This window comes from Xyrauchen texanus, chromosome 14 (genome assembly GCF_025860055.1).
Source record: "Xyrauchen texanus isolate HMW12.3.18 chromosome 14, RBS_HiC_50CHRs, whole genome shotgun sequence".
Taxonomy (NCBI): domain Eukaryota; kingdom Metazoa; phylum Chordata; class Actinopteri; order Cypriniformes; family Catostomidae; genus Xyrauchen; species Xyrauchen texanus.
This window is the reverse complement of record NC_068289.1, coordinates 39,401,663-39,428,643: the sequence shown is the minus strand read 5'-3', so window position 1 is coordinate 39,428,643 and position 26,981 is coordinate 39,401,663. Positions and strand designations below refer to the sequence as shown.

The following is a 26,981-nucleotide window of genomic DNA, read 5'->3' as shown; positions in this document are numbered from 1 at the left end:
GGACAGAGAGAGAGAGAGAGAGAGAGAGAGAGAGAGGAGACTCCTTAGAGTTTGGTTTAGACTTTTTACAAAACACTTGTAGGAATTAAACTACAAAGAGAAGAACAACAGAGTCAAAGAGCCCAAACTGGGATTGTTTCTCAAACATGAAATATTTCTCTTGGATTTGTTTTCTCCCATTCCTGTCATACTTTTCATTTAGGACGGCAGATTGCAGGTAAGTGAACTTTTCCTAGTAAAACTTTGCATTTCTATCTTTCATGTAGCACCCCAAAGCAAAGTTTATATCTCACATAAAGACTTTGTGGAGTTGTGTTTCTTTAAAGTATCATCATTGTCTGTGATGTTTCGCCTTGAATTCCTGAGAAGAAATAGAAAGGTTCACAAATGAGTCAGTTGTTGAAATGAATGTGGATAGCATGACTCTCTTGGGATAATTTGATAATACATGTTTGAGTTCATATTGATATCTCTAAGCTTTGGATTCTTGGCAAATCTGAGCACAGTTTGAGACATTGTTGAGACCCTCAGTTTGCTAGTTTCAGCTAGATAGACCTAGAATACAATATCATAAAATATATCAAAGCAAACCAAAAACAGAGGACATTTTTTGCCAGCACATTTGAAATATTTGTGGCATTTTTCGAATTTTTATTCACTTTGATTACGTTTTTGTCCTGTGCCCTGGTTAATTTCTGGGTTGTGGGATTTACAGCACATAGTGAGTTGTTGTGGTGGTGGTGTTGTGTTCACACTTTAAAGCTGTCTGTGGTGATCTGCTAATTTTGGCAAACTTTTAATGTGCAGAGCCACCTGTTCACACCAAATGAGTGGCTCCCATTTGCCTCTTTATGAAGTGTCTTGTAGGAAAGAGTTTATTTACGTCGGTTCACAGATTCCCCCAGTCTCTCTAGACCCCATTCCAAATTTAGGTGCCAACATGAGAAGACATCTGGAGCACTGAATTAGGAACCAGGATAGAGAGAGGATGTTGGTAAAACATTCAGTTTTCTTGGTTATATTGATGTATTTCACTTTGAAACCAGAAGTTGGGGCAAGACAACTTATATACAAACACCTTCCCCTCAAGAATGTTCATTTTTAGCATGAAGAAATCTTTTACCTGCAAAACATCTCATTTGTGGTCATATTTTAAATGGACAATTGTGCTGAAATAAATCACAGATTTTTCAACCAGCTAGTTGGTCGAAATTTTTGCTGCTGCAATCGGCTGTGATTATGCCCCCAGTGGCCGAAGCTGGAAGTGTTACGAATGAATGGGCACGTGTGAGCTCAAGTTCTGTGTGAAATGTCCAGAAAAATGAGTTATAAATTATGTAAAACAGTCAATAGGAATGCTAATTTAATTACCAATAAGCCCAATCCTTAACCTAACCGTCAGTTGAGTAAAAATGTCCTTTTAGAGTAAAAATGCAATCTACGAATCACACTCACCATTGTTTATTTGAACATGATTATTTCAAAGGGACCAGAATGCTTGCCTCAGAGGCTGTTTGCGCAATGCGCCATTAGTCACACCCACCGGTGCCGGAACAGGTTTTGAAGTTGGGGGGGGGCAGCAATCTGGGCTGGTTGTGATGTCATCACAACAACATTCCACAGTCAATATGGCCAATTTATACCAGAACAGCTTCCAAGATTGTCAAAATCACAGTGACTGACTAATTATTTACGTACTTCAAATGCTGACACAATATAACTACAGTAATCAGTCCTGCTCGCCCTGCTCCGAACGGGACTTGAACCGACGTCTCAGGCATGGGAGTAGGATGCGCTAACAAGGAGGCTAAAGGCTACAGCCTCTAGCGACAGTTGCTAATGCACCTCTTGAGGTCAGGAGAGTGAGGTTTATACACTGTGCAGCTATCTAGCCCCCCCTAAACCTCACTCCCATCTGGGTCACGGCACCATTGTAACCGGTCCTGCTCGCCCCGCTCCAAACGAGACTCAAACCAACGTCTCCGGCGTGGGAGTAGGGTGCGCTAACAAGGAGGCTAAAGGCTACAGCCTCTAGCGACAGTTGCTAATGCACCTCTTGAGGTCAGGAGAGTGAGGTTTACACATTGCACAGCTATCTACCAGCTGGCTCCCGTTACACTCACCCCCCTAAACTTCACTCCCATCAGGTCACGGCACAATTGTAACCAGTCCTGCTTGCCCCGCTCCGAACGGGGCCAAACGTCTCCAGCGTGGGAGGCAGGTCCTCTAACAAGGAGGCTAAAGTCGCTAATGCACCTCTTGAGGTCAGGAGAGTGAGGTTTACACATTGCACAGCTATCTACCAGCTGGCTCCTGTTACACCCACGTAGGTTTTAAATCACCGTTATGTTACTTGATTAGCCTGATAACATTGTGCAAACAGTAAATTGGTTCCGGCGCCCCAGGTCCCGCCACAGGAAAAGGTAAACATATTTAAATTGATGATTCGGCTGAATGGGGTACATGAAGTCAGGTTGTCTTCCTGTGTACCAAAATAAGATGAACAATACCCGATTTAAACCTGTTCTACTGACAAATCTCAAAGACAGATCTCATCCAGGTCCAGTTTTCAGTCTTCTCTAATGCACAACCCCAGCACAAGAGAACTGAACTAGCTCACGTTCCATGATCTGCTGTTGAGATGTCCAAGGTTTAATAATAGCTGAAATGTGGTCAAGGTCAATTTGAGGAATCTGTCAAACACTTCAAGAAAGTGTCATATATACAGAGGAGATGCTAGAGGTTCCTACATCCTGTCTGCTCAAATCTACACTGGATTAAGAACTTCTTCTGGATTGTTTCTCTGGTTTAGCGGCGTTTACAGCTTATAAACAGCCAGCTTCACACATTCACTTAGAAGTGCACAGTACGTGCAGACTATTCTTTGTTTATCTAAATTGCAGCCTTTTGCTGTTACTTAACCACACTAAGACAAATCACGATTTTAATTCAATAAATTGTGCATTCAGATATTCATCTTTAACCCATATATGTCAAATTCCATACATGTTTTATGAATTCAATATTTATGACTGTATTCCACGATTCTGCATCGCAGAAAGCCTATGGTCCTACATTAGCTGTCACAGGTCATGTTAAAAGATGTTTACCTTGAAATCATCACTCGCCATGGTGTAACTTTAACCTGTAAAACAACCTTGTGTCTTCTGATAGCCTAACATATCCCATGATGGTCTGGGGGTTTTTCAACCACTGGGTGGAACCCAAAATTGGGATCTTTTCTGTCATGAGAACTAATGACCAATTAGATGGATAGAACTGGACATTTGCTGTGTTTGGGGCAACAGTTACCGTCAGAACAAGGTCTGTCAAATTGATCTTGTTTTAAGGATTATTAGATTTAATTATTAGATAAAAACAATAATAAAATTCTCATCAAGAATATGATCTTACTAGAGAAAAACAAATTATGATCCAACGTGAATTTTCTTGATAATAAATATGATCGTGTCTGGTAACGTGGATGTAAAATGGCTAGAAATAGCATTTTAGCTTAGCGAAAAGCTAACACTTTACGCAAGGTTTATTTGTATTTCTTCTGCTCCAAACTTACTTCAAACGTACTTCTCTGTCTGCTCGTATGAATGTCACACATCATCAGAAAGTGTTTCACCGCTGTTCAAATGCACTTTGGATCATTTATATGTTTACATGTTTTCCATCTGAAAGCACTAAATATTAAATACAACAAATGACAATAACATGCAAAGTAATCTCAACAGTAATCTAAATACTTTTTGAATGTAACTGTACTCTAATTACCAACTATTTAAACTGTAACTGTAGCGGAATACAGTTACTTATATTTTGTATTTTAAATACGTAATCCGGTTACATGTAATCCATTACTCTCCAACACTGCCCTTCTTGCATCGCTGTATAAAACTGACCTCTTCCTGCTTTTTCAGTAACAGACAAAGAAGACAAATCCCAGCTCGGGGTTTAGCAGGTGTGTGTCGCTATGGCAGCCGACTGGAGTGTTGCTACGGCTGGAAGAAAAACAGTAAAGGTCATTGTGAAGGTAAATGAGTAGAAATGTTGTACAAGAACAGTTTTGACAAGAATCAAAAGCTTTTCATGATTGAGAATATTTCATTTGAGTTTAGCTGGTCTTACACTTCAAAACATGGAAACACGGGGCAAATTTTCCATCCACAAACTAATGTGTTATCTTTATTTTTCTGCTGTGGAATGGTGCTCTTACACCACACAAAACTATCTTGGAGACACAGAAGCTAGTTTCCAGACATGGATGGTTTTGTGGTGTCTGTGAACAAACTTGACCTTCCTTTTCTTTACTGATATATCTCTACCGTTGAATGTATTACCAGCTCAGTGCGACTTGGGATGCAAACACGGCGAGTGTGTCGGCCCTAACAAATGCAAGTGTTTTCCTGGATACACCGGAAAGACGTGCAGTCAAGGTTCGCCAGATTATTAATCATTGGAGTCATCTGATGTCGTATGCAGAACTCACTTTATATTGCAGAAATAATAGGATGGCAGTATGTTATTATTATAAAACATTGAGTGTTGTTCTTTTCAGATCTGAATGAGTGCGGTCTGAAGCCTCGACCCTGTGAACATCGCTGCATGAACACGTTTGGCAGCTATATGTGCTACTGTTTGAACGGATACATGCTAATGCCTGACGGGTCCTGTGCAAGTGAGTACTTCTGTTTGAATAGGTGTTAATGTTTAACCCCTACTTGGTCTTAATGATCAAGTCCCTACGTTGTCCTTAAGGGTCAAATTGAATTCAAATTCAATTTCAACTTTTCAAAAACGATCACCTCTGTGGAGGATGTCATACATTGTGCACTATATCCCAAGCCTTCTGAAGCCATACGATAGCTTTGTGAGAGAATCAAGCTCAAATTTAATTTGTTATTCACTTAAAATCTTCCCAATCTACATTAAAAATGTACACATTGCACAAGATTTGATGTTATTGAAGACAAGTGCCACTGGTTCTCACGTGTGTCGTAACAAAACATAATGTGCCAGTACAAATATGTGAAATGGAGAGTGAGATTTAACAGCAATCAGTGATTAATGATATCGTATGGCTTCAGAAGACACGTAATATAGCGCACTAGTTGTATGGACTGCTTTTATGGCGCTACGTGTCTTTTTTGGAGCGTGTTTTTATTAGTGTGATCACTGTGATATGTTGTTGTACGGAGCTGATATGTGTTGTTCTGTGGGCACCTCTTCACAGTGACAAATGTGTTTTGTTGATGTTTTTACGCAGACTCGAGGACGTGTTCTTTGGCTCATTGTCAGTACGGCTGTGAGGAGGTCGAAGGAGAAATTTGTTGTCTCTGTCCTTCTGCTGGTCTTCAGTTGGGACCTGATAGGAAGACCTGTGTCGGTGAGAACAACCAAACAACACCAGCACTTGCTATAACAACCGGACTTTCATTGATGTCAATTATTGGAGCGCTCAATGCAATATAGTTTATAATGCATTCACTAATGCATATGTGCTTAATGCAATTAAAATGTGTTTTTTTTTTTGTGCATATACAACTTATCATCATTTTATTTTAGCAAATGTGAAAATTAACATAAACCAATATGAAAATAGTTTTCACTGTTAGTCATTTTAGTTAATAATGCACACTCAAAAAAATATTTTATATTTTTAGGATTTAAATTTCATTACAAAATTCCATCAAATTGAATTGTGTAATTTAAAAACAAAAATTAAGACGTAAAATATTTAGTTTTCTTATTTATTTATTTGTATTTATTTTTAATCTATTCAGTTTGATGGACTTTGTTATGAAAATGAAATGTGTCAATCTTAAAATAATTTTTTGGGTGCAAATAAAATGTTTAATCATTAAAATGATCATATGTCAACATTAACCAAGATGAATACGTGGTGTAATTAATAATACGTACTGTTCATTGTAAGTTCACGTTAAATGTAGTTAAAGAATACAACTTTACTGCAAAGTGTTATCGAAATGTATTTAGAGAATATATAAACATGTTTTTAATATCATCATAATGTAATTGCAAACAGAATAATCATAAAGCAATTATTACTGTAAAAACATAACTTTATAATCTGATTCTATTGTTTGGCATTAATTAATACATTAGTTATCATGAACTAACAATGAACAATATATTTTTACAGCATTTAATAATTTTAGTTAATGTTCATTTTGTAAATAAACAGCAGGTCATTGTTAGTTTATAATGCATTCAATAATTAACACACTAAAAACACACACTAATAATACAAAATTTGTCTAATTTTAAGATTTACACATTTCAATTTAATTGCAAATTTCCATAAAATCTTATTTTGTAATTTTTGACAAAATGTTATTAATAAAACTACAAATTTTTTATTTATTTATTTTATTTTGATTGCTTAATTCAATTTCATGGAAATCTTAAAATAATGTGCATATACCACTTTTGATCATAAAAATGTTTTAACATATGTTGAAATCAGCATTAAATAAGTGTATAATATTACATTTATCCCCATTTCTCCCAATTTGGAACGCCCAATTCCCACTACTTAGTAGGTCCTCGTGGTGGCGCGGTTACTCGCCTCAATCCGGGTGGTGGATCCGGGGGCCTCCGCTTCTGAGACGTCAATCGGCGCATCTGATCACGTGACTCGTTGTGCATGACACCGCGGAGACTCACAGCATGTGGAGGCTCATGCTACTCTCCACGATCCACACACAACTCACCACACGCCCCATTGAGAGAACCACTAATCACCACCACGAGGAGGTTACCCCATGTGACTCTACCCTCCCTAGCAACCGGGCCAATTTGGTTACCCCATGTGACTCTACCCTCCCTAGCAACCGGGACAATTTGGTTACCCCATGTGACTCTACCCTCCCTAGCAACCGGGACAATTTGGTTACCCCATGTGACTCTACCCTCCCTAGCAACCGGGCCAATTTGGTTACCCCATGTGACTCTACCCTCCCTAGCAACCGGGACAATTTGTTTACCCCATGTGACTCTACCCTCCCTAGCAACCAGGACAATTTGGTTGCTAAGGACACCTGACTGGAGTCACTCACCACACCCTGGATTCAAACTCACGACTCCAGGTGTGATAGTCAGCGTCAATACTCGCTGAGATACCCAGGCCCCGCATATACCATTTTGAATCATAAAATGGTATTAGCATATGTTGAAATCAGCATTATATAATTCTCTACTTGAGTGCAATCTCTATAAAAGTATTTTTAAATATCCTCATACATTAATTACAAACGGCTGGAAAAATCAAGGAAATTCATTTGTCCAAAAGTGTGTGAACTCTGGAGCAAATGACTGCAGACAATAATAATAAGCTGTTGTTTCTCGTTTTCCCTTTAAGACATTGATGAATGTGCAACTGGCAAAAACCAGTGTCCGTTCAATCGGCAGTGTATCAACACGTTTGGAAGCTACTACTGCAAATGCCAGGGCGGTCACGATCTCAAATATATAAATGGCAAATACGACTGTGTTGGTAAGAAAGATGCAATGGATATATGGCCTAATTGTCAGTGGTTTAGTTTGATTAACCACATTTACAGATGTGTTGAATAAATCTAATGTGCAATATAAATATGCTTTTGTCTTGAACATTTCAGTTGGATTAATTCATGCTTTAAATGAAAAACAAAATATATATATATATATATTTTCAGATATAAATGAGTGTGCTGCCAGCATACATAAGTGTTCTCATCACGCTGAGTGCATTAACACACACGGATCCTACAAGTGTAAATGCAAACAGGGTTTCCGTGGCAACGGATTCGACTGTTCAGGTGAGCGATGACAACATTCCAAACTAGATGCAAATCTGAATGAGACACATTTGTAACATGTGTGCATATGTATGTATGCGGAAACATACACAACCAATTGAAACTGAATTTATGTTTCTCATGATTTAATCTAAATCAGGGTCCCATGGGGACGCAAGGGGGCTCTCGGGGGTCCGCAATAAATTTCAGAAAATGTTGATATTATTGTGCATTATTACCGTATCATTCTGAAATCATGAGATTAATTATTATGGTTATTTTATTGTATTTTATTGATTATTTACAGCCATAGAAAAAATAAAAACAGAAATAAAATAACAAATAACATGATATATATTATAATAAATATTTATATTAATAAGAAATAAGAGTTGTAATTAAAGCTGCTTTGCAACATTATTTATTGTTGTTATATACTTCTAAAAATGTATTTAAATAACGCTTTTCATTAATTAATATAAATATTTAAAATTAAATATTATTTTCATTAAATTATTGTTATTTTCTATTTAATTTTAAATTAATTTAATTATATTTTAACATTGAAAATGTTGTTTATTGGGTTTATTCATCTAACATTACTCCAGCATAACAAAGATACACTGTCAACTTAATAAGAAGTAAATATTTTCCGGATGATATGTTAATCATTTATTTTGGTTTTAGTAGAAAGAAAATATAAAAGCTATTTATTTAATTTGTATTATTTTTCTCACACAGGGGATCATCAAGTTTAGGGGTCCTGGGCATCAAAAAGTTTGCAAAATCCTGATCTAAATGTTTAAATACTTGAATTTATTTTTGAAACCAAAAATAAATTGTGCTTGCGTACGAATTACTTTAAAAAAGCAAAAAACGAAAAATTATAAAGTAGAACTTCTTTTATGGTCGCTACATTATCCCATTTATATTATTTCACAGATTTGATCACTTCTGTTCTTTTTATTTATCGATTATTATCTATTATTATTAAAAAAGTATAAAGCAAGTGTAAAATTTGCCATTTTACTCGTGATTTGAGTGAAAGTGAATAAAAGTCGCCTCTGGTGTTTATCTCACCAAGGAGCTGCCACGATACTTACAACGAGCCACGTGAAAATAATTGTGCTGTCGATTTAAGCTGTTAATTCAGTGTTATTATTATTATTATATGGAAAAATAACATGCTTAAAAATGTACGCAATTAACTGTTAGGAATTTTCCTACCATTGGAACAGTTCAAGTTTGAAGGACCGTGTTTTTGCGAGTCTCCGTCAGCAGCAGGGGGCAGTAAGTGCATCTCCAGCTGTATAGGCAACACACCACAGCATACAGCACAAAATGAGGACGTGTTTTGCGTTCGAACCAAGTGTGCCGCACAAGCCCTCAAAAGTGAAGCCAAAACGTCTCGATTGCCCCCCGGTGGCTGGTCGTAGTATAGGTCATAAACCCCGCCTCCCCATGTTATTCAACGGGACGTGAGACCAACTAAACAATTAAATTACACTTCACATATCTTTTTTCCAAAGATAGTTTCTGTCATTTACTGTCGTTTCTATCACGTTGATGTCATTTCAAGTGTTTGTTTTCAAAATAAGTTTGTTTTTAGTTATTTGATGCTATAAAAACGCTGCTGTGACATCATGATTGACAGCTGTGATTGACAGGTTCTCTGAGCGAAGTAGTCACTGAAGCACCAATGGACTTTTTTTCGGGATCTTCTGAGGACTGAGGAGATTGGAGCTTTAAATTTAATATCTAAATTTCTATAATTAATTATTTCACACCGTCATAAGTCAAAAGTCAAAAGTGCAGGGGCGTGTGCTTGCGATTGATTCAGCGAGAGTGAGGGCGGGGCCTTGATTTCGCGGCTTTACTTCCTGCTCACTACTGCGCAGGTCTGGTCCCGAAATCGCAACTGCGCAGACTCAAGTCCCAAGATGTCAGCGCCATATCGGGACACTGGCGGCTTCAGTTCTCACCAATGGAAAAGAGCGAAGGGGCGTCGGCCATCTTTTTTTACAGTCTATGGTTGGAACACAGCTGGACGGAGCACAACTCTGAATGCGGGCATCTCGAGTTTGCACGTGTTTTGCTAAGTTTCGAACTACATTTAACTTGACACAGCTTTCTAATACGCTGTTTAATTCAACGTGAGACGCTCCAAAAGCATCTGTCTGACACCTGCACATCTTTAGAAAGATCTTTACATATTTATTTATATATACAGTAATGTTTTATAATGATATAATAATTCTACTTTGATACGTTTTTATTTGGGGGCCTTTCTCTGGAAATACTGATACGTGTGATTAATTGCGATTCATTTTATTAGTCGATATATGATGTAATTTATTCAATTAAAAATGTAATCGATTGATTGAAGGATGCATTTTTATTAATTACATTATCATTGTTCCTCCCTGCTTTCCATGACCTGCGACCCACCAATTGAGAACCACTTTGTTGTCGCAAAGCATCTGATTGCAAATCTTTTTTATGGCTCTGCAGCGATTCCTGATGCCCCCAACAAAATCCGTATACTGGGGGGCAAATTTGACAACACCATCCCAGAGCCTGTGGTGACCGAGTCTCCACGACATCACATGCAACCCTTCGACTATGATGGCGAGGTCTACATCGGCCCTTCTGATGAAACTCCATTGTTTCCTGAGGGAAAGAAGTTTTACAATGAGGAAGATGAGGAGGAAGAGGGAGAAGACACAGGAAATCAGCTGGAAGGCGAGGAGCTGAACGCCAGAGGAGATGTTTTCTGTGAGTTATCTTCAGCGCTCACTATAAATACTCCCTCCTCTTCATACTGTTGACATGGATGTTCCTTTTAAAGGGCACGTATAGCGATCCCTTGAGACGTGAGTAATGTGCTGACTCAAGTCATAGCAGAGGAAAGTTGATGTGCTTAACAAAATATATTTGGCTACACTTATAGAGCACAACAGTCGGGTTCCAGAAGTAAAAATAATATTGATTTTCTCCTAAGGTGGTGAACGGATTGTTAACAGTAACTTATAAACATATAAAGGCAGATCTACCATGAGCTCCGGGCTTGATAATTGATGGTATATGCTTCTGTTGAAGCCATCAGAAAAAACAAATCTTCTTTAATAGCAGAATTCCTGGTGAAGAACTACACTACCCATAATCCTAAAGAGAGATCCACCAATCAGAGAATCACATCAAAAGAGCTCCGCCCACTCCCATGATGCACTGTGAACGATACGATTGAGTCGCTCTCCCTAACTTCTTAATATATCTGAATGTTTTGCATTGAACTTATAGATTTAGTTTTATATTTTTCCATTATTTTAATTTGATTACATCATTCGCATGGGATTGTAGTTCAATCCTTCACTAAAGATGTTAAGTCTTTTATCTTTGTCTTTTTGTCTGATTTTCTGATACGTTTGAGTTTCAAATCAAAGTTTGTGATGTTGTGATTCACCTCGGAGCTGGTTGTTTTGGTTTATGGCTTGCAACTCTTTTATGAAGGATTTTATGAAATCCCAATGGAAAACATGAATGGGGAAAATACTTTCGGACCCAAGACAGCTGAAATAGTAGACGGCTAATGTTGTGCACTATTAAAGCAAAAATGCACAACAAAAATCAGCTGCAAAATATAAATGTGACCTACTTCTTCATTTTGATTCACATTGACCTAGAATCACATTTAGCATTTTATGCAATAAATGAATTGTTTGTGTATATATATATATATATATACAGTATATATATTTCTAGCGCAAATAGTTTTCCTAAAAATGTATGTCCACATATGTGGACTGCGGGACTAAGTTGTGAAATTTTAAAAAACACCAAGCTATAGAAAGTCAGATTTATTTAATCAAATTAGCATAATTAATTCAGATTCAAATTAACATCCAGCATCATCCAATCACTGTCAACCATGTTCAAATAAAATGATCCATTATAAATGGTGAATCTATGTACTGATGATCATTGTCCCATGTGTGTCAAACATGTTGAGTGATCCAAACATCATCTGCAGCCTGAAACTGAACTTATGATCAGATTTTAGGAGTGAACGCACTTAACTAGAGAGCTATAGAATGCTCCCTTGCTCCCTATTTAGTGCATGACTTAACCTCCAGTGTGCTGTCTGTCTGCACTGGTCTCAGAACAGTTATAGGAGAGATATAGGATGCTCCCTTGCTCCCTATTTAGTGCATGACTTAACCTCCAGTGTGCTGTCTGTCTGCACTGGTCTCAGAACAGTTATAGGAGAGCTATAGGATGCTCCCTTGCTCCCTATTTAGTGCACGACTTGACCTCCAGTGTGCTGTCTGTCTGCACTGGTCTCAGAACAGATATAGGAGAGCTATAGGATGCTCCCTTGCTCCCTATTTAGTGCACGACTTAACCTCCAGTGTGCTGTCTGTCTGCACTGGTCTCAGAACAGTTATAGGAGAGATATAGGATGCTCCCTTGCTCCCTATTTAGTGAATGACTTAACCTCCAGTGTGCTGTCTGTCTGCACTGGTCTCAGAACAGTTATAGGAGAGATATAGGATGCTCCCTTGCTCCCTATTTAGTGCATGACTTCACCTCCAGTGTGCTGTCTGTCTGCACTGGTCTCAGAACAGTTATAGGAGAGTTATAGGATGCTCCCTTGCTCCCTATTTAGTGCATGACTTAACCTCCAATGTGCTGTCTGTCTGCACTGGTCTCAGAACAGTTATAGGAGAGCTATAGGATGCTCCCTTGCTCCCTATTTAGTGCATAACTTAACCTCCAGTGTGCTGTCTGTCTGCACTGGTCTCAGAACAGTTATAGGAGAGATATAGGATGCTCCCTTGCTCCCTATTTAGTGCATGACTTAACCTCCAATGTGCTGTCTGTCTGCACTGGTCTCAGAACAGTTATAGGAGAGTTATAGGATGCTCCCTTGCTCCCTATTTTGTGCATGACTTAACCTCCAATGTGCTGTCTGTCTGCACTGGTCTCAGAACAGTTATAGAGAGCTATAGGATGCTCCCTTGCTCCCTATTTAGTGCATGACTTAACCTCCAGTGTGCTGTCTGTCTGCACTGGTCTCAGAACAGTTATAGGAGAGCTATATGATGTTCCCTTGCTCCCTATTTAGTGCATGACTTAACCTCCAGTGTGCTGTCTGTCTGCACTGGTCTCAGAACAGTTATAGAGAGCTATAGGATGCTCCCTTGCTCCCTATTTAGTGCATGACTTAACCTCCAGTGTGCTGTCTGTCTGCACTGGTCTCAGAACAGTTTGAAATGCATTTTACTTTCATCATAACTCCATATAAAGCCTCTGAAAGACACATTTTCCAGCTTTTGGATGAATACATTCATTCTCAATGTAAATTTAGGATTTCTAAGGAAAGTATGGTACATTGTGTTTATCAGCGTGCCGTTTCACGATATATCACTCAAATTTTTAAAATGGCACATCGGATGAAACTAGAGACTCTAATCTTTAGACTCAAATAGGTTTCAATGTAAAAACTTAATCAGGTTTCTCACCAGATGCAGTTTTGTTGCCGTTTCTCCCAAAGACAAACTCCGCTGTGGTCAGCGCCATGTTGTTTTGTCACATGACTCCGAGCGTTGAACCCTTTACTGAGTCTCCTGAACTGAGATCAGTCAGTTTAAATGAAATTAAATTATGCGTTCTGTATAGTGAAGCTAAAACACAACGTCCACGCATGTGGGGGGGGGGTCGCACGAGGTTGTAGTTTGAATTTCATGACAGCATTAACATCATTTGAAAGCTGAAACTTTGTTTTATCAAAAACAATAAAAAACAAATAATAATTTGACGTTTTTCCAAAAATGGCCCATTGTGATTTCTGACTCATTTCTGATAGAGGACATCACACAAATTCACACCCTACTGGCATCTTTACTGTAAACTTCATTGGCATGTTAAAAAATCAAATTATATAAGGCTCAAGAATCTTGTGCAGCTTGATCTGAAGATAATCTAGAGCAAACCTTTGTGTAAATTGGACAAAAGTTTAATTTGCACTAAAACGTTTGACCGTAGATGGGTCAGGGGTCTATTCTGACCTCTTCCAACCATTGTGCCAAAGTTCATATCTTTCCTCCAAATGGTTCTATGGGTGGAGCTTGTAAGTGTTGGACCCCATTGACTTGCATTGTAAGGACATTCTTCAAAATATCTCAGTCTGTGTTCTGCAGAAGAAAGAAAGTCATGTGAGTTTGAGACGGCATAAGGGTGAGTAAATGATAGGGAATGATCATTTTGGGGTGAACTATTCCATTAAAGTTTCCCTGAAGAGAGGAGAAGAGCTGGATAAGTTGCAGGATAAGTGTTAATGTTTAAGGTAGGAGGAAAATAACGGGTTGTCATGAAATAACTGCTTATTAAACTCGTCTCATGTGCTTGGAGCGGATGTACAGTAGGTGTGGAATGCATCAGAACACCATTATTCTGGAGATTTGATTATGCGGTTGCCAATACTAGAAATAAACTAACCAAAAAGGAAACTGGAGGGTTATTGTGGATTTTGTTATTGTGGATTTTGTAAACTGGCTTTTGGCCATAAGGTGGCTGTAGCGATCACAAAGGCGAGTGTCATTGTTTTTGATTAATTAAAAGTCCCAAGCTGGTCTCATATATAATCATGTTACTACAGTACTTTTTGCAAGATGATTTTATCATGGCTCGTTAACGTTTGCATTACATAAGCAACTACATTTACAAGCTTATGATGTAAAGGAGCGGGATACGAGTCCTGAAGAGCACACGAGTCCACACGTGAACCCAAAGTGTCATAGAAACACCACAAATGACATTCATCTCACATTTGCCCTTTCTGACACTATCGGTTAGGTTTAGGTTTAAGGTTTAGGGTAGGGAGGTCGTTTTTTACTAAAACTGTTTGGGAGAACATTTAACTCGCTTTTAGTGCCACACAGTGGACATTTCTCCTCAGAACTGCCGCGATACGCGTCATGAACTATGTCATGTAATTTTCCGAAAATGTTGCCACATAATTTTCATGAGCTCAAACTCCGATGTCTCCAAGCCACTCTACAATTCTTGCCTATTTCTGGTCTAATAATTTACGTCTATTATTATTATCCTATTTTTAACATTGGAAGCATAATTAACAGCGCGGGATGGGTAAAATTCAAAATGTAACAATGTTTGAAATTATTGGGCCTCATTCATGGAACACGAACAGAACAAATATTTGAGTAAATAGTTCGTAAAAGCATTTCTGACGTAAATTCTCAGATTCATGAATGTTTTCGTATTTCCGAAACGTTAGTTGGTACGAAGGAAATGTACACCTGTGTGTAAGACATCAGAACGTGTTGTGTTGTTTCAGGCAAACTGTCATGACTACGTTTGGATAGAAGTGAAATTAAATAAGTAATGAAAAATTTTAATTAAATTTTAATAAAAATCTAAAAAAATAACATAAATAATTTTTTTTTTTAAAGACGAAGAAATAAAAAATATTTTTAAACTATAGCCTGTTGTTATTTAGAAACTTTTCTTTCCTGCTTGAATAAATGTTTTCGAAGTAAATTTTTTTCTCAACTCTGCTTTTCGTTTTTCCAGCAGAAGTGTTTGATTTTTCTCAATGAAGTAATGCCCACTAACGTGACTGGTTGGACCGTCTTTATATATGTATGATATGAGCTCTATAATTTAGGTTTCATCATTTAATAGGCATCTGTAAATCACGTTAAGTTGATAACGGATGTTCAATTCTAATGCTGTTAAACCTATAAATAAACACATCACAGACAGGAGCGTACACAATACAATGAGGACAATATAGAAACAGCTGCACATAGTTGAATAGCTTGTAAATCTGTGACATCATCTGGCGTTTCGGTCGAAGATGCACTTCATCCATAGAAATAATTTCATTACTGTTCCACATAGATGTTTACTAGCGAGTCTGGTGCCGTCCTTATATGGTGTTTTCATGGGCGTGGATTATGATAATTGTGAATGAACATGCACACGCCAATCTATATACGAATGTTTGGAATTCATTAACATACACACGTTTTACTACCATGTTACGTGCAAATTACTCATACCTTTATGAAAGTTTCATGAATCAGGCCCAATGTGTGTGTTTTTTATTGATTTTGGCCATGCACAGTTGGAGGAATTTACATAAGAGTAATTAAAAGCTAGATGTGTCAAATATGTCAAGACAATTTTTGATGTTTGTTTAAGAATATATATATAGTATGTTTGAATTTTACAGATGGATAAATAGAAAGAAACTAAGAAAGAAAAATATGCAAGAGAGAAACTTAAAGGGTTTGTTTACATTTGAATTTTTAAATGTTTGGAATGTTGGATTTTAATATTCTTGGCCCGTTTGAACATTCCGTCAGTGTAAGTCTATGGGATTTGGGGGATTTTTGATCGCCTCTTGTGTGAAAACCGTAAGTCCAATCGGCTCGAAAAGTCAAAGTAACATGAGTCAGAACAGTCTGAAGGTCTGTGCCAAGTTCAGTGGAAGTGACTTTAAAGCTGTGGGAGGAGTTACAATCAGAAATGTAAGTCCATGTCTGTAGAATAACAGTATGTTGACTTTGTTAAAGCATGTGCAAATAAATGATGTCATGAAGGAATGCAATTCATCCTTCACAAATTCCCCCTCAATCTCTCAACAAGACAAAACTACAGAATCTCCCCTCTGTCCTTGAGAATGTCAGAGAGAAGGCAGGAGGAGACAAGCCCAAGATATACATGAGCTCTGGGTAGACATTCCTCCTCAGGGCCCGTTCCCTTGCCGGAATAACCTGAAGCCTGTTATTAGAACATCTGTTTGACAGTGTGAGGCTCAGTGTCTGTCATCAGTCCAGTAATCTTCTATAAACCCCTGGTTTCTCTTTCAATTAGCCTGAGAACCTCAGAGCTTCAGTCAGACTGCACTTACAGACATGAAGCTGCAGGCAAGTGTCCACTTGCACATCCAAAAAGACCATTCTTGTTTTCTCCATAAGAGGAGATATTTGCTTACTAGTTGGGTTTTCGTTTCTTAAAAAGAAGATTAATCATGCTTATAGTGTTTGCAAGGCAACACTGTATTGATATTCTTCACACATTTGATTAGGATGTGTTCAAAACCTCTAACCCAAAGTATTCTCCAATGAATTCAGCTTGAACTACTTAATCAATATAAAAAAATCTAAATTTAATTATTCATAATGCACTTTCTTGGTATTTTTGTGAACGATTCATTGTCAAAATATTAATAACTTCAGTCTTGACCAACACAAAATAGGTGTCGTTTGAAAGCTTTAGAAGCTCTGGTCGTGGTCACTATAATGTAGCTGTCATTCTTGGTTGGGCGTGTGGAGAGGTGTGTGTGGATTCCACGGAGTATAGCGTGAAGCCTCCATGTGCGCTAAATCTCTGCGCTAACGTGCTCAACAAGCCATGTGATAAAATGCGTGGATTGAGCATCTCAGATGCGGAGGCAACTGAGATTAGTCCCCCGCCACCCAGATTGAGGTGAGACGGGAGAATTTATTTACAAACTTTTAACCAGTTAAAATCCACGATCCCGGTTCCGGGATTTAAAATTACGTCAGTAATAATGTACTTCCAATTTTAAATGTATGCGGAGGAGTTATGAGCTCATATCTGGTACCATTAGAAAGCTTAGAATGTCTACTTTCTTGAGATATGCATCAATTTGGCATTTGTTTTACACTAAGTAACTTATTTACAATAAATTACATAGTTCCACCCATCAAAAGTCGTGTCATAATTATGTGCGTTTTTGGATACATATGTCTCATATCGCTCAAATATGACGCACATGTACAAACCATGTATCAAATGAAAGCTCTCATTGCCAGTAAGAAGTTCCAATAAGTCTTTTTATTGAGGTATTATCACATATCTAATACACTTCGAATGAATCATGAAGTATACAATCATACAAGTGAAATTATTGAATATTTGCCGTGCTACTCGCACTAGACAGCACAGTTAGCCACAAATGCTACATAATCCTTTACTTATTCTCTGCAAAATGAGCCGTTTTTCAGTGTTTTCTGTGGCTGTGTGCCCAAGTAATCCCTCGAGTGCAGAAACACCACAAAGTAATGTTATATGATATTCAACAATCCAGGAAAATATGTAAACATCCGATCCGGATAAAGCATATATTGCCGTAAAGCTTAGACCCTCTGCTTTCCGGCAATGTCTCTCAAGATCAGATAGACCAATCAGGGGCTGTGATATTGCATCCAGACTGTGAAGTGATCACTGGGTAGGTTACGTGCCCAAAACGCACAGACGCGTCTCACCAGACACCAGAGCGCATATTTACCACTTTCAACAGTGTTTTATGTAATGACAAAGGGTTTTCTGTAAAATTACACTGGGATTTTGCATTTATAGCACTGTATATGGGTATGGGGAGACTTTAGATTTGGGTAGGCAGAAAGTACACCAAAAAAAAGGTAATATTCCTCCCTTCAAATAAATTGAAATAGATATTAAATAAAACATGATACAGACAAAATTCCTTTTTCAGGTATTTGCTGACATCTAGTGGAAACAGCCAAAACTGTCTGCTTGCTGCTAGGGTTTACAGGGCTTGAGTTATACACTTTCAAAAATGAATTTATATAAAAAAAATCAAAAAGCGCCTCTTTTTTTAGGAGGGTTATTACTGTTCAGACAACATATATTTAATTTTTTTTTAATTTTTAGCAGTGTTTTATGCAACTTCAAAGGGTTTGCTGTAAAATGACACCAAAACTGTGTATTTAGGCCAAAGTATGTGGGAATGGGAAGCTTTTTAATTTGGGTAGGCCAAATCCAGGCGGAAATCCCCAAAAATGGCAAGGATTTAAAAAGACAAAGAGGGATCAATAAATTATGAACAATTTACTACTTTTGCCTGATTAATATGTAATCATATAATCAAAAAAGTAACTGTAATCTTATTACGAGTATTTTCAAATGTCATTTAATCTAATTACAATTACTTGATTTTTGTAATCAGATTACATTATCCAGATTACATGTGTAAGGGGCACTTATTATAATGTAGAGTGAAGTGCTGCCTTTCTAAGGAACTTTTCACAAGAGGAGTAGACAAATGTAAGTACCAAAATAGTTTACTCAGAACATAGAGCCGGCATTTACTGAACATCAAATATCAACCAGTATAACCTTGTTTATCTTTTCTTTGTAATGTCCTTTTAGTTGTGAAAATTAGTATTTCTCTTAGTTCTCAACTTTTTTTTACACAAGTTGCGAAAATATGAACTAAAATTAACTCAGAGTCAATCTACCCGGGTAGTATGTTTTTTTTTAAAGTGGGGTGAGATCTCGCGCTTATCTGTATGATGCAATGAAGAAATGGTGAGTAGAAGCAGGCAAGATGATCATTCGCGCCCTCCGCAATTCTGCCTCACGTGTCCGATGGTGAATTTGTCCAATGGAACTCCCTCTCGAATCATGCATCAAAAAAACCACCGGAGAAAAATCATAAAAGTAGGTAAACTCCTTGTCGTAATTTCGACCCTTTGCTCTGTTATTCCTGCCTTAAAAGTAGGTTTGGTGGGAAAAACCCTTTTAACTAGCTCTTAAATGTTATTTTATTTTAATTTTTAACTTTATTACTCAGTGTGGAAAATCGAAATAGGGCTTCAGCTCTATCGTTCTGCTGTTCACGATTTCTGTCTTCTTCTCCGAAAATCAGTGTAACAATTTCCCCTCTGTGCAGCGCCACCACTGCCACCTACTGGACAAATACGGTGTGCAGGGAAAACATTACGTAGTTAGTAGGCTATTTTCGAGTGGGTTACACATGTAATCCGTTATTGCCCAGGACTGGCTACAGCACAACTCATTGAAAAATGATATTGTGAACAGCTGAACTACTGTCGCGCTATTGAGAAATGTAGTTACGCTTGTAACATCGCTAATTTTAGTTGACTACTTCCCAACACAATGGTGTCATTGTGACGTCTCCATACTGAATTGCTATTGGTCCTGTCTCTATTTGGTTATTTCCTTCTTGCACAGCCAGCTCATTTTCACTGCAAAGAAAGTATTTTCTTCACAAAATGCAAATGTAGTCTGTGGTGGCAAAGAAATGTTCGGGCAGCATTTTTATATCCAATGACACCTGTGATGGAGAGGTTTGGCGACATTGGCGTGCACACATGTTAAGTTTGTGCATTTGTATAGAGATTTGTATAGAGATGATTACACCTCTAAAGAACTAAATTGTGCCAAAAAATTATCAAAAGAATTGCTAAAACAGCAATTGTGAGTGGGGTGGCCAATGGGGTGGCAAGGCTTCGGTCCATGGTGGCCACGGCCACCCCTGGCCACCCTCTAGCTCCGCCACTGGTGTTAAGTTCAAGTTTATTTAGAAAGCACTTTAAAAACTACAGTGGATACCAAAGTGCTGTACATTAAGATTTGTGTTTTTTATGTGCCGTGTTTATTTTTTATCTGTTCTAGTTCCAGACGACTTTGTGCCTGTTTATGGTTCCGACACAGAGCCGAAAGAGAGTCAAGCGGCGCCACTGAGGGAAAGTAAGAGAACATGAAATCCATTGTAATAAGTATGTGATTAATACGTACATTTTTCAACAATTTTGTGTTTTGTTTGATTAGGGTTCCTGACAGATTGTAATTTTGATCACGGTGCGTGTGAGTGGGTTCAGGATAACGATGATGATTTGGACTGGACCATCAAGTATCATAAAAATGGTACATATTGAACTCTGCTTAAATGTCCACATTTAAAAATATAAATTGTAAGTATGTACAGCCAGGGGTGGATTAAGGGTCAGTGGATATTCGGGGCTGTGTCTAGACCTCTGTGAATGCTTATAGGGCCGTCCTTTGATGTAATATCCGAATATAGTCAACTTTATATTAAAGGTTTAAATGTCATTTATATAATAAATCTTTAAATATTACTAAAACTAAACGATAACTTTTGTATTTGCCTCAGAAAGAACATTTTTACACAGGTGTTTGTTTAGTCATAGTTTTATTCTTTTCTTTATATCTTGCAGTATTATTTATCATCAACATTATGCTTTAATACAAAAGTTTAATTATCGTCATGATTGGGGGTCTGGGTATCTCAGTGAGTATTGACGCTGACTATCACACCTCGAGTCACAAGTTTGAATCCACGGCGTGCTGAGTGACTCCAGTCAGGTCTCCTAAGCAACCAAATTGTCCCGGTTGCTAGAGAGGGTAGAGTCACATGGGGTAACCTCCTCATGGTCACTATAATGTGGTTCTCACTCTCGGTGGGGTACGGGTGAGCTGAGCGTGGATGCCGCGGAGAATAGCGTGAAGCCTCCACACGCGCTACATCTCCACGGTAACACGCTCAACAAGTCACGTGATAAGATGTGCGGATTGACGGTCTCAGACGCGGAGGCAACTGAGATTTATCCTCTGCCGCCCGGACAACGCCACCACGAGGACTTGGAGCGCATTGGGAATTGGGCGTTACACATTGGGGAGAAATTTTTTTTATTATCCTCATGATTAACGTCTTTCTCTTCTCGTATGATGTTTTCATCAGCAATCAGGTTGGCGAGATTAACACCTGCTTTAAGATCAGAATGTGCTTTTATCACAATGTACTAATGTGATTTTAATTTTTTTAAACAATGTTGTCCCTTTTGGCTTTCCGTAGTGCAATTGACAGCTTTTTTCACGCAGCGTCCCGGGCTAGTTCCGGTCTGCTCTGTTGAGTGTTTGTTGGGTATAGAAACGTTCGGTAAGACCACAGGGCAGAATTGCAGTTGCTTTTAATGAACGATTCATAACCTGTCTGTCTCGGGTTCAAATGATTTCCCAGAGATGATGAAACAAAGATGTTTATGTTATATGACTGTATTTATGGTTTCAAGCGAGAGAGTGCATGCATGTGTAAACAACGGAAGTTTCTACACACAACAAACGCTCAACGGAGCGGACCGGAACTAGCCTGCGTGTAAAAGGCCTCATTGATTCGGCGGGTGTTTTAAGTTCGTTTAGAAGATAAAATATGGTGCCTATAAGGAAAAAAAATAATTGTTAGATTTGCCAAAGTTTGCAAGGTTCGCTGGCATCGTGTCTTAATAATAACAGTTTTGCAAAAAACGCAGATGTCCTGCCTTGTGACTTCAAGTTAGTAAATTCCTTGAGCACATCTGTATGTATTACTCACTGTTGTCAGGGTTACATATATTATTGTCTGGTACTTACTGCATCAGGAAGGACCAACTCAACACAGTTTCCAATATCGCAAGACGTTTGTAAACACACATTTTGAGTGTCAACATCCTGCATGCGTGCAGCCACGGTTGGGAACGTCACTTTTAAAATGTATTCCACTACAGATTACAGAATACATGTAATGTAGTCTCAATACTTTGGATTACTTTTTCAGCACTGTCAGATTTTACATTTGGGGCTTAAGCCCTAGCAGCCCATCCCCACCGCCCATGTGCTCAGCCTTGATTCCAGGAGAATTTTCCCATTTATTTTCAGATTTTTATGTAAAAGATGCCAGTAAATGTCATGTACTTTATCATTAGCCTTACTAGGCCCTTTCTTATTTTTAGGAAGAGAATACTTCCTGGCTCTGCACGGACTTATTGGCAGCAGGAAGGAGCAGGCGAGGATGAAGCTGCTTCTGGATGATTACATGCGTCAGAGCGTCTTCTGTCTTAAATTCGATTACCGTATCCTGGGACAGAACATGGGCATCTTACGAGTGACGTGGGACAGCAGCGCCTTTGCCATTTGGGAGAGAAGACAGAGTCACAACCAGGAATGGCAAACAGAAAATATCACAATTACCTGGACGGGAACAGCTCCAGAAGCGGTAAGGATCCGCCAGTCACAGTTTGGTTTTTTTTTTCCGAATTGAGAAGATAATTTATATTGAAATTCTTGAAACTGACAATTGTGTCAATTCTGTACCAACAGCTGCACCAAACAGAATCGCAAAAAAAAAAAAAGCATTTCAGACGCTCCCCTCATCTATCATTGGTCAGGCAATTAGTTAGCCCCGCCCCAAACTCACGCCGTTGGCTGAGCCAGTGTGCTTATGCCCGGCAAAGTCAAGCCGCTCAAATAATCAGATTGCTAATTACTGTTTTCCGCAACTAATGGGACATACGTTGACTGCTTCATTAATCTATATGGAATTCAAATGCAGTTTACTTAATTTATATTTTGCTGCAATGAAAATGAGAGTAATTCACTTCCTGTCATACCTGCTGGAGGGGCATTAAAGGGTGCTTAAAGTCAACATGAAACAGCGTCTAAAACTAATTTGACTTCTGTAGTTTATTCAACGAGAAACAAATGTAGGGAGGAACTTGATTTTATTCATCAGGAATTGATTGGATGGTGAAAAATTGACTCTGTAAGACAAGTAATAACATCTTGAACTTTGTATGGCCATTTTTGATAGACAGACAGATAGACAGACAGATAGACAGACAGACAGACAGACACACAGACAGACAGATATATAGGTAGATAGATAGTCAGACAGACAGAGAGACAGACAGACAGACAGATAGATAGACAGACAGATAGATAGACAGACAGACAGACACACAGACAGACAGATATATAGATAGATAGATAGATAGATAGATAGACAGACAGATAGACAGACAGACAGACTGACAGATAGATAGATAGACAGACAGACTGACAGATGGACAGACAGACAGACAGACAGATAGATAGATAGATACATAGACAGACAGACAGATAAATAGATAGATAGATAGACAGACAGACGGACGGACAGACAGACGGACGGATAGACAGACAGATAGATAGATAGACAGACAGACTGACAGATAGATGGACAGATAGACAGACAGACGGACAGACAGATGGACAGACAGACAGATAGATAGACAGACAGACAGACACACAGACAGATAGACACACAGACAGACAGACAGACAGACAGATTGATCCCCATCTATATTTACATTTAGCCAATGTGTAAACAAATCATTGGCATTGAATGAAAATAATTTGTGACTGTTTTTATTATTCTTCAGCTCATCTTTGAGGCCGAGCGGGGGAAGTCAGTCACTGGAGAAATTGGGCTGGATCATGTAGTTCTCTTCTCAGGGCCCTGTTCAGAAGATAAAGTATTTTAAGGGCACTTCAATGGACATACTTTTGTGTTTGTGTATGTGCGTCCTGTTAAATCATCTTGACAGCAACAAAAAAGACAGATCTTGCTGCTGCTCTTATAATAATAAGCATATATGCATATGAAAACAATGAGGACACATTCATGAAAGTCTTATTAATATTATGATCTTAAGTTTCCTGAAAGGTTTGTTGGTAGTTTCTATTCACTGTTTGTATAATTATATAAACATTTTAACATTATAACAGCTGTAAATTTTGCTTTAATGTTGCCTTGCATTAAAATGTTTTTAAGAGATTCATCATTTTTGTAGATTCTTTTTAATAGTTCAATTCCAAACCAATATTGGGTAGAAAATGTAAACGTGCTGCCTGATTTTCTGTCATTAACACCACAAAGTTGAGTTTTCTGCTTATGGTACATTTACATTCATGCACATGGAATTTAGGGGGGAAAACACACATATATTTATAACATATTTTCACATGTGATGTGTCTGAAGTTTTCAACAGGGGTACATGAAGGTACTGGAGATCATAAGCATTGCTAGAACCTATTTATGAAGGCTAAAGTTAATCTCAGCTGCCCTAAATTTAATCTCAGCTGCCCTAAAATTAATCTCAGCTGCCCTAAAATTAATCTCAGCTGCCCTAAAATTAATCTCAGCTGCCCTAAAATTAATCTCAGCCCCCCTAAAATTAATCTCAGATGCCCTAAAATTAATCTCAGCCCCCTAAATTTAATCTCAGCTGCCCTAAATTTAATCTCAGCTGCCCTAAAATTAATCTCAGCTGCCCTAAATTTAATCTCAGATGCCCTAAAATGAATCTCAGATGCCCTAAATTTAATCTCAGCTGCCCTAAAATTAATCTCAGCCCCCCTAAAATTAATCTCAGATGCCCTAAAATTAATCTCAGCCCCCCTAAAATTAATCTCAGATGCCCTAAAATTAATCTCAGCCCCCCTAAAATTAATCTCAGCCCCCCTAAATTTAATCTCAGATGCCCTAAAATGAATCTCAGCCCCCCTAAAATTAATCTCAGATGCCCTAAAATTAATCTCAGATGCCCTAAATTTAATCTCAGATGCCCTAAAATGAATCTCAGCCCCCTAAATTTAATCTCAGATGCCCTAAAATTAATCTCAGATGCACTAAAATTTATCTCAGCCCCCCTAAAATTAATCTCAGATGCCCTAAAATTAATCTCAGATGCCCTAAATTTAATCTCAGATGCCCTAAATTTAATCTCAGATGCCCTAAAATGAATCTCAGCCCCCTAAATTTAATCTCAGATGCCCTAAAATGAATCTCAGATGCCCTAAATTTAATCTCAGGTGCCCTAAAATGAATCTCAGCCCCCCTAAAATTAATCTCAGATGCCCTAAAATTAATCTCAGCCCCCCTAAAATTAATCTCAGCTGCCCTAAAATTAATCTCAGCCCCCTAAATTTAATCTCAGATGCCCTAAATTTAATCTCAGCCCCCTAAAATGAATCTCAGATGCCCTAAATTTAATCTCAGCTGCCCTAAATTTAATCTCAGATACCCTAAATTTAATCTCAGATGCCCTAAAATGAATCTCAGATGCCCTAAATTTAATCTCAGCTGCCCTAAAATTAATCTCAGCCCCCCTAAAATTAATCTCAGCCCCCCTAAAATTAATCTCAGATGCCCTAAAATGAATCTCAGCCCCCCTAAAATTAATCTCAGATGCCCTAAAATGAATCTCAGCCCCCCTAAAATTAATCTCAGGCCCACTAAAATTAATCTCAGCCCCCCTAAAATTAATCTCAGATGCACTAAATTTAATCTCAGCTGCCCTAAAATTTATCTCAGCCCCCTAAAGTTAATCTCAGACCCCCTAAAGTTAATCTCAGCTGCACTAAATTTAATCTCAGCTGCCCTAAAATTCATCTCAGCCCCCTAAAGTTAATCTCAGACCTCCTAAATTTAATCTCAGCTGCACTAAATTTAATCTCAGCTGCCCTAAAATTCATCTCAGCCCCCTAAAGTTAATCTCAGACCCCCTAAATTTAATCTCAGCTGCACTAAATTTAATCTCAGCTGCCCTAAATTTAATCTCAACTGCCCTAAAATTAATCTCAGCCACCTAAAGTTAATCTCAGACCCCCTAAATTTAATCTCAGCTGCACTAAATTTAATCTCAGCTGCCCTAAATTTAATCTCAGCTGCCCTAAAGTTAATCTCAGCTGCCCTAAAGTTAATCTCAGCTGCCCTAAAGTTAATCTCAGCTGCCCTAAATTTAATCTCAGCTGCCCTAAAGTTAATCTCAGCTGCCCTAAATTTAATCTCAGCTGCCCTAAATTTAATCTCAGCTGCCCTAAAGTTAATCTCAGCTGCCCTAAAGTTAATCTCAGCTGCCCTAAAGTTAATCTCAGCCCCCTAAATTTAATCTCAGCTGCACTAAATTTAATCTCAGCTGCCCTAAAGTTAATCTCAGCTGCCCTAAAGTTAATCTCAGCTGCCCTAAAGTTAATCTCAGCCCCCTAAAGTTAATCTCAGCTGCCCTAAAGTTAATCTCAGCTGCCCTAAAGTTAATCTCAGCCCCCTAAAGTTAATCTCAGCTGCACTAAATTTAATCTCAGCTGGCCTAAATTTAATCTCAGCTGGCCTAAAATTAATATCTTCTCTCACAGACACACACTCACACACACATACACACACATATACACTCACAGACACACACTCACACACACATACACACTCACACACACACACACACACACACAACACACACAAACTTCCTGTCTTCTGGATGAAATATGGCTCTTTTACCACATTATTGAAATTATTGTACAACAGAAACATTCATACAGCTTTACAACAGACCAGCAGTTTAAATGAAAGAGTGTTTTCTACCCTTCTCTCCATGCTTGCACTTTTTAATTAAGTGTGTGTGTGGCTTGTTAAACTTTGGCTGGTGTGCATGTTGCCTTCATTCTATTGGACTCTATTGCATGTGATGTGCAGGACAGAG

General features: G+C 38.2%; 1 protein-coding gene across 2 annotated transcripts; it reads left to right on the top strand.

Moving 5' to 3' along the window:
- On the top strand, positions 1-24,276 carry LOC127655368 (epidermal growth factor-like protein 6). Of its 2 annotated transcripts, XM_052143146.1 has the most exons (12): positions 5-217; positions 3,930-4,042; positions 4,353-4,445; positions 4,568-4,687; positions 5,276-5,395; positions 7,391-7,525; positions 7,707-7,829; positions 10,320-10,583; positions 20,304-20,378; positions 20,460-20,555; positions 22,418-22,680; positions 23,885-24,276. In XM_052143146.1, the coding sequence occupies exons 1-12, from the start codon at positions 147-149 to the stop codon at positions 23,984-23,986; spliced, it is 1,575 nt and encodes a 524-aa protein (XP_051999106.1). In that variant the 5' UTR covers positions 5-146; the 3' UTR covers positions 23,987-24,276. The 2 variants fall into 2 exon arrangements, with proteins under 2 accessions (XP_051999107.1, XP_051999106.1); XM_052143147.1 differs by lacking the exon at positions 7,391-7,525 and having other exon boundaries at positions 1-217.
- The last annotated feature ends 2,705 nt before the right edge of the window (positions 24,277-26,981 follow it).